This window comes from Scatophagus argus, chromosome 22, assembly GCF_020382885.2.
Source record: "Scatophagus argus isolate fScaArg1 chromosome 22, fScaArg1.pri, whole genome shotgun sequence".
Lineage (NCBI taxonomy): Eukaryota > Metazoa > Chordata > Actinopteri > Scatophagidae > Scatophagus > Scatophagus argus.
Genome location: NC_058514.1, coordinates 1,991,394 through 2,000,236, shown reverse-complemented (window position 1 = coordinate 2,000,236; position 8,843 = coordinate 1,991,394). Strand labels below are relative to the sequence as shown.

Sequence of the window (8,843 nt, the reverse complement as noted above, 5' to 3'; positions counted from 1 at the left end):
CCATCAAAGCTGCCCTCCCTCCCACAGCAGAGAAATACTGATAATGAATATGTGAAACGTGCTGGATGAAGTACGCACCAGCGGCTGCTGTCCCAATGCTGTACCCACAGTGGGAGGAATATTGCTTATTGTAAAGTTCAAGTGAATCACAGGCAATATCACACTCCCTCGTTTGGCTCAAACAGGACCCCCGGGAGCAGGTTTACCTCACTGTAACACAGTTACAGGAAAGGCGTTCCAGATAAATCAGTCGATACTGTACGCCACTCATTTAGTTTGAGTCTCTAATCCGCCTGACAACCGCCGGTGACAAAATCAGCTCCAGAGTGGGATTGGGACGCCTCTTATGCTGTGTTGTGCTGAAGTTGCTAATCTTGTTTGCAGTTTGACACAGCAGCAGAAAACATCCGGGACTGTGAAATGAATTGTGTGTGTGTTTTTCTCTGCCTGTGGTTTTCATGCGTGTGTGCATGCAGGTGTTGGTGTGTGTTGGTTTGCTTAGGTGTGCGTTAGCCCCATTCGGTTGTGCTCGTCTTGCAGAGGAGAACAGTCCTTACAAACCTGTGGAGACATGGCTTCACAGTATTTCACCGTAGTATTAAATATTCATGACCAAGCAAGTATACATGCATATATACAAATACACAAATATTTATTTGTAATATTTATTAAGGGTTTCATGTTCAAACTCCATTCAGGTCTGTGTGGTTTGACCAGATTTTTGTCGCCAGAGTCTGATTCAGAAGTTTCTGACATTAATTATCTTGCAACCCTTGAGTGTTCACAAACTGGAGGTTTGGAGTCTGATGTCATGAATGATTTCCTTTTAAAGCATGGATTATCACTCAGTGTGTTTGAGTCCAGGCGTCTGTGCTCACGTCTAAGCATCTTCCACATTTTGTGTCAAGGTGCACATGAGTGACGACGACCATACGGGTGTGTGTGTGGGTGTGTGTGTGTGTGTTTAGCTGATTGTGGTCGTTCTTCTGTGGTCAGGGGGGGTTGATGTTTCTCACTCTGCTTGTCAGCAAGATTAGTTCCCCTGTGAGACCGCTACATGCCCTGCAAACACGCTGCCAACGAGAAGAAGTGTAGAGAAGTGTGCCACGGCTTGGCCCTTCCACGAACCCAGTGGAGTGTGAGTGTGTGTGTGTGTGTTGTGTGTGTGAGCAGTGGTTTGTGGTGCGATTCAGGGGTTAAGGGAGTCAGACAGGATGTGTGTTTTAGAGCAGAAACAGAAGGGAAAAACAGCAGGGGGATCAACGCACTCAGCCTGTGTGTGTGTGTGTGTGTGTGTGTGTGTGTGTGTGTGTGTGTGTGTGTGCGTGTGCGTGTGTGTGTGTGCGCCCGGTTTCTGAGGGAGCCCATGCTGAGCTCTGAGCTGTGCTTACTCCTAGACCCGGCTCATCTGCATCCGTCTTCCTCTCTTTCATGCCCACTCCTACCTGCCTCGCTCGTCCTCGCTGCGTCTCTCTGGAGCTCATTGCTATCCGGCTGCCTGTTGGCGTCCAGCTGTGAACAAGGCAAACAGGCCGCTGCTGCATTCCAGGTAGCTCACCGCTGTCACTGCTTACTCTTCATCTGTGGAGGCGGAGCTTGCCTTCCTTTTTCCCTCTACCTCTAAAATCCACCTGATTTTTATTGTTGGGTGCAGCGATGCACCAAAGGTCAGTTACTGTCACTGACCAGTTGACTTTTATGCTGTTAAAGCTGCGCTAATCAGTTGTTTTGAGTGCAAACGACAGGTTACATAACTACAGAAGCCATTAGAGACAAGAGAAAGTTTGTTTTCCTCATTTCCTCAAGTTTTCTGTTGGGCCAACAGCTAATGTCAGTAGAGCTTCTGTTGATACTCTTGTGGCCAAAAGCGAATCCCAAAATTTCACAGATGAAAAAGAAACTTCAGGAAAAAAGGTCTAACAATATGCAGACCGTAAACAACCGGCCAAGTACCACATGTCATGCAAAGTCAGCAACTAGCCGGCAAACGAACAGATATTTGCCTCAAGTGCTGGTGGGCGACAACTTAAAAATGCACCCTGATGTTCAAAATAACCAGTCGTACTAAAGATGACACAAGGCAGCCTCCTTAGGATTTAGTTCAGTTGTTTCCACAGGTGGACTGTTTGGAAGGCAGTCTGATCATAGTTACGGGCGTTTGGATAAACTGTAGCTCATCACGCAGGGACTTTCTCTGCGTTTCCCCTCGCCTTCTCTTTTCATGCTAAGCTAGGCTAGCCACACCCTGACAGACTGATGTCGTGCTCTCACTGTCGGAAAGAGAGCCAATTAGTTCCTATGAGAGCATGTTGATCGCCTCCTTTAGTGCCGGGGAGGTCTGAGGATCTGCGAAAGTAAAATTAAGATGATGGATGAAAAAATAAAACACCATCATAAGGTTTTATGGTCAATATCGTGCAGCTTTAGTCTGGATGAGCGAGCCTGCTGTCTAATGTGAGCATGAGCATGAGGTGAGGGAATAACAAGCCTCAGCAGCTGCTTCAAAGACCTCTATCCAGACACTTTTTTGCAGTCTGGCCGAGCACATACACACACACCCCCACACACACAGGCTCAGTGTATATCAGCCCTCAGTCACGGCCCTTTGCTGCAGGGAGACTGGAGTGATGGAAGCAATAGTTAAGCCATTAAGGCAAACAATTGGCTCAAATTGAGAGGGAGAGAGAGAAAAGAAGAGGAAGAAGAGGGAAAGAGCGAGGGAGATGGAGAGGCCATGGCAGGAGTGGATCCACTCAGCGACTTAATCCGAGCCCCAGGACACTCGCCTGCTGAGCTTCACACACTCGCACAAACATCCACACACACACACACACACACACACACGCTAAAGCTCTGTCTGCTTGCAATAACACCTTGTCAGTCTTGGCCACAGGGGTGATGGAAGAGGTGCTCATTCCTTTGTAGTGAGGAGAGTCACCGACTTCCAACCACCTCGGGAGAAGACCGAGCATACAATCTACACAAGACAGTTCTGTAAGCGTGCGTATGCCTTATGGCTGCAAGTGTAAAGCCATTCATTGTCTTAGCAGGCGGCGTGAATGGTGGAGGGAGCACAGTGTCCAGAGAAGGGAGGCGCTGCTCTGACACCGACTATTGTATCGTCTCCCCCGAGGATTTGTTCAGTCTCCACGGGCCTCACATAAACAGCCAACAATGAGGGATTGTCTCCAGCTATTTTCACAAAAACACACACACATAAGCTGTGTGAGCGTGTGTGTGTGTGTGTGTCAGAGGGCGAAGGGATGATGCGCTGCAGTCTGAACCCAGCGACCGCCGAGGCTCGTCCGGTGCAGTCGTCTCGCCGCTTCTGTGCCTACACATCAGCCAGCGAAAGTGGCAGTAACTCCTCGCTGCTGCCCTTCCCTCCCTCCCTCCCTCCCACCCCCCCCTTCAGCCGCCACCCTTGGGGCTCCCTCGGCGCCGAGGCCCTCGCGATTTATCGGACAGCTTAGCGAGGAGCGGTTGCTGCCCCGAGGACTGTTAGCACTGGTTTGGCTCGTTGACTCCTTCTCCCGTTCTGCTGTTTCATTTGACATGTCCTTTAAGTCCTTTAAAGATTTGGGCGTTTCTGCTGAGCGCCTTGGCTCTTTCTGCAAAAGATGGATGGCCCGCGTTCAAAGGTCTGGATGGTTTTTCCCTCTCTCCGTATCTCTCCTTCCCCCTCCCTCCTTCCTTTCCTCTTTCTCTTCCTCTCTTGCTGAGCTTTATGGGGTGGTATTAGTGTTGTCAGCTAACCAAGCTCGGGATTTGGCTTTGTTTTGTTTTTGCCTCTTAAGATAATGCTCGTTCTCTCTCCTGCCGAGAATAACAAAAAGGAAAGCAGAGCAATAAAACAGCACAGCCACTGACTTTGGTTTCATTAAATTGGTTTTCAGCCATCTTAAATAGACCACAGGCCTTGATGGCAGTGATGTGTGTGCATGTTTTTAGTCATTTGCCGTGATCGTCCTCAGCCACGCTTTGCCTCGTGTGAGCTCGGGCGCCGTCGTTGCCTTTGCTCGCATTTATTTGAAAAGAAAAAAATTTAAAAAATTAAATAAACAAAAACACTGTAGCTCGAGTTAGCATTCCCAACACGTGGACACACGAGTGTGTTTGGTGAAGATAAGTGTTGTAGCTCTGCGGTGAAAAGGGTGAAAGCACTTCACCTCCATCTCATATGCGCTCCAGATGTGGAAATGTAACCGGACCGATTGGCGTGTAAGCATCTGTGTCCTGTTAGAGGGCCTGGAGGTTTGCTGCACTGGTTTCTGCTGCTTAATCCCTCGCACACAGCCTCACGTTAGCATCCTGCATGCTGCTTATCCAGCAATCATTCATGCATGCAAACATGCACAAACATTTGCACATGCAGCGCGGCGGACAGCAGGCCTCCATGCATTCGTGATGCGTCCCCACTCTCCTCAGCAGCTCGTACAACACGAGATCTCGTCTCAGTGACAAAAGACACACTGCACAAGAGTGTAGAATTGGTATGTGTTGTTGTGCTGTAAAATAGCAGGAGTAAAATCTGCGTGCAGCTCAGTCCCGTGTGGATTCACTGGCATCCTGAATAGATCCATCGCTGCATTCATACTGTCAAACATCCACATTTAGGGTCAGCTCGATATGTCAGCTGGCCGATGTGTCGGGTCAGTGTATATAAAAATTGCCAGCTTCAGGGATATCAGTCTGTAAAACCTGTATTGAAAGCTGTCTGACTCTGCTGTAAGGAGCTGCTGAGGCACCCGAGAGAATTTTATTAGCTGGGCTCACTGTGATTCAGTGTCCTTTTCATGGCCTGAAGGCTGTTTTAGAGGCCGCTGTGTTGAAAAATGAAATTCAGGCCGAGTTATTGTGCTTCTTCCACTACATCAGTTTTGAGTTTGATACACAGGAGAGCTTTTTCTTATTTGGGTAAAATCACCTGTAATTATCTGTCTGCAGTTGTGTGTTACAAAAGATTTTAGCTCCCACTGTATTTGTGTTTTTATGTATTTCTGACTTGTGGATATTTCTTCTGTTTTATGGTCAGAGGTGATGACTTTTTGACTCCATGACATTTTTTTCTTACTCTCCACACTAATTGTCCCCTCCAGTGATTGAAAAAAATGTAAAAAGTATTCCCAGAAAGCCTTTTTAAAATCCACTGAAAAATGAACGCCGAATTTCAGGTTACTTCATCTGTTTTTTGATTTTGCCTTGGCCAGATATGTAAGACACAAACTTCTACGCGCCTTAAGAAACTCCAGCCAGTCGTCGGCCTGCGTCACTGATGTAAGTGTGTTGCGTTTCTAAGCTCTTAACGCTCCGTTTCCTGTCTCACCGACAGTAACGGCACGGCCGGGAAGATGAACGGGGCGCTGGAGCATTCGGACCAGCCAGACCCGGATGCCATCAAGATGTTCGTGGGCCAGATCCCGCGCTCCTGGTCGGAGAAGGAGCTGAAGGAGCTGTTCGAGCCGTACGGCGCCGTCTACCAGATCAACATTCTCCGAGACCGCAGCCAGAACCCTCCACAGAGCAAAGGTACGACTCGGACACGATGACTTTTCTTTCATTATTCTTCTTTCTGGTATTCTTCCTTTTCTCCTCTTCTTATTCCTTCGCTTCTCCTTCTCTCTTTCTTCCCTTTGTTTCTGTCCTTTACTCCCTTCTGTAGTTCCCACTTTTCCATCTCTCTTTCAGCACTTCCTTTTTGACCTTGATTGTCCTTCTAAATGGCTTCCTTTTTGATTTCCTCTTTTTCCCCCCATTTCCTTTACTCTCAGTTTGTTTTCCATCTGTTTTTCTTTCTTCTGTGCTCTTGTCTTCTATTAGCTTCTCTCGTTCTTCCTTTTCATTCATCCTTCTGAACGTATGAACATCTTCAGTGAGATATTCTCCCATTTCATTGGTGCTACATTAACTGAAGTGAAGGACTTGACACTCAAAGAGACACCCAGAGAGACACATAAACATATAACAAATAACATACAGATTCAGTTCAGTAACATTAACCCAGACACTCACACACGGAAACACATCCAGTATGTATACAGACGGCCGAGTGCGCCGTTCCATGTTGTTAATGGCAGCACAGATGATATATGTGCAAAGTCACATGAGCAAACACACATTTCGTGCACCATTGGAAGACAAAGAGTCTCCCAGCCAGACTTACACAGTCAATTGTGCGAAACCGCATGATTTGCAGCTATTTTCTCCCATTCCCTTTCTCTTTCCTTTGATGAATTCGTCAAGTGTGAGAGCAAACAATAGAGACAGCAGCAACGAACGGGCACACAATAGCGCTGCCATATTAACAGGCATCAACCGGAGTGGGGGCTGATGACACTCCTGATGAGACGTGGAGAGTGGGAGGAAAGTAAAGAGAAAGAGAGGACGTCAGGAGGGGAGACGTGCCGCTTCCATCCAACTGCAAAGCAAATTTCAAGACAAGTTTCAAAGTGTCACACGAAAACAAAAAAGTGAATCGGTGGCGACGAGGCGAGTGAAGCCACTGAACGCTCGTCTGCCGGAGAAATGCAATTGGGTTAAGGATGTATCAGTCTCGCACAAGTTGATCTTCATCATACATGTCTCAATGAAGGAGAGCAAGAAGAGGAAGAAGAAATATCCTGCATTTGCTTTGTCAGATAACATTTTGGAGGACGTGTAATCGCTGCCTGGATGCGTCATGCTTGCTTCATGAGCAGAAGATCTGGATGAAGGGTCGGTCATACAAACCTGTTAGCGTACTGGTCGGTCACTGGGTCGTGTCTAATGGCGCAGCTGTGTATGGCGCCGTGTGCGCCGGGAGCTCGGACTGCGTTGCACAAATGGTGGGTGGTCAAAAGGGGCCCAGTCATATCCTTCTTTATAAGATATAAAAGCTCTCTGGAGTCTGTCAGCAGGGCAGGTGTCACACATTTTAAATTCCAACACACTATTGAGATCACGTTTTGAAATCAGATTTTCAGAGGCTGAAAGGTGTGTGGTGTCCTTCACCTTCCCCCACCTGCAGACTCCACCTTGCTTCTGTTTTTAGCGTCCCTCTCTGCGGCTTCCTCTCCTTCTCGCGGCGTCATGTGAGCTTATGAAAACCCGAGGACAGCTTTCTGCCTGGACCCAGATCCACTCATTTGTGCACTCACACCTGTCTTGCGCTTTGTGTTTGTGTTTTTAGCCTTGAGATGACTTCTTCTCTCCCGACCACTTTCTTCTCCCTCCTTTTCTCTCTGCTGCTTCTGAGGAGGGAAGAAAGGGCCAGAGTTCTTCTTCCTGTCCTTCAACTCCCTCGAATCTCCTCCTTTATCTTCACTACCCTTGAAATGAGTTGTTTTTGTGGTTGATGAGTCATGAGTATCACTCACCAGCACTTCTACATGGGATTAAAAGGAAAAGAAAAAGTACTTTTCTCTTTTCTCCTCTGAATGACAATCTCTTTCTCCGTATGCCTCATTTTTGCGGTCTCTCTTCCTGCGCCGCGAGGTGGAGTGTTTTAAGAGGAAATGTAGCATTTGATTGGGCTCTTACTGGCCTTGTTATTCACAGGCTTTGAGCGCTGTTGTTGTTTCCTCATAGTTAAGTAAGCCGCCTGGCCTCGTCTGCACCCTCTCAACTCGGAGGAGCTGCGTTGGCCCCCTCGCTGGCTCCGCCGTTCCGCCTGAGCCGACGGTAATTTCGCCGGTGTCAAAGAGACTGTGGCCCCTCTCTTCCCTCGCCGTGTTTATTTTAAATTAGCGACAGTGTTGTTTGAAAAAGATCCCGGCCATTTGGGGCAAATAGGCCCACTGCGATGCCCCAGTGGTGACCCACAGGCACTTATCCCTTTTCGTAAAACAGCAGGCTTGAATTTAAATGAGTTTGTTAGTCCCTCTGAGACGCACAAAAAGCTCCACGTCTGCAAGTACGAGCCTTTACACCTCCAACAACTTCTCTGTTTCTTTTGGTTTTTGTTTGTATCCTCATTAGCCGACACTTTAACAACAGCTGGTCCACAAAGAACGGCGACAACAAAAAGACTGAAAACAGCACAAAATGGCAAACGTTAGTCGACGGCTGAAGTTCTGCAAGTACAAAATAACTTTTTAAGTGAAGTGTTAAACTACGTCGGTGTAGATTTTCTTCACGTGAGTTGACTAAGATGCAGTTTCTGAGGTGATTTCAAAGGTCGAGTGCTTGATCTCAAATTAAATGTCCGCTAATGACTCAGAGTCGTCTTCAAGTCACGTCTTGAGGTCCTCATTTTTGTGACTTAAGCTGAACTCGAGTCCGAGTCAAAGTCTACAACTCTTGTGACCTGAGTTCACCATCTGTCTGCTTATTAACCCAAAACTCTTATAGCCACATTATTTATTGACTTTTCATTTTATTTCACCAGAATGTCCAATATGTTGTTAAAATGTTATTCTAAAATGGCAGCCAGACTTTGGAGTGGGACTGCTATGAATAAATTAACGATTAATTACAGGACGTGGAAGATAAAACCTCAGACTTAATGCTCGCTCAGAGCTACGACTGGAATGCAGTTCTGCACGTCAAACCAGAAAGTGGATATCTGTGGATCAGCGTAATCCCTGTTTTATTATTGTCATCATCTGTCGTCACACGACGGTCCTAAGTGCTGTTTGAGAGGCTTCTTCAGCCTGACAAGAATAAAATTCCTCGAGCAAACAAAAATCTTTTTCAGGATATTTTTTTGGAGTGGAAGAATATCTTCATTACAAATAAATCAGCATCCAAAAATCCACATTGCAAATATTTCAAAGGATTTCTGAAAGCCTGTTTAGGTGAGTTAGAAGCCAGAACTTAAAAAACAATCTGAGAGTCAGCTTGGTTTCCTTTAATACGTTCCCAGA

General features: G+C 46.9%; 1 protein-coding gene across 8 annotated transcripts in view; it reads left to right on the top strand.

The window, feature by feature from the left end:
• Positions 1-8,843, top strand: part of celf2 (cugbp, Elav-like family member 2) — a 171,318-nt gene that overhangs the window by 98,791 nt on the left and 63,684 nt on the right. For all 8 annotated transcript variants that reach the window (XM_046378869.1, XM_046378868.1, XM_046378871.1 and 5 more), the window contains one exon: positions 5,333-5,529. In XM_046378869.1, the coding sequence (XP_046234825.1) occupies positions 5,333-5,529 (197 nt within the window). The remainder of the gene's footprint in view (positions 1-5,332; positions 5,530-8,843) is intronic.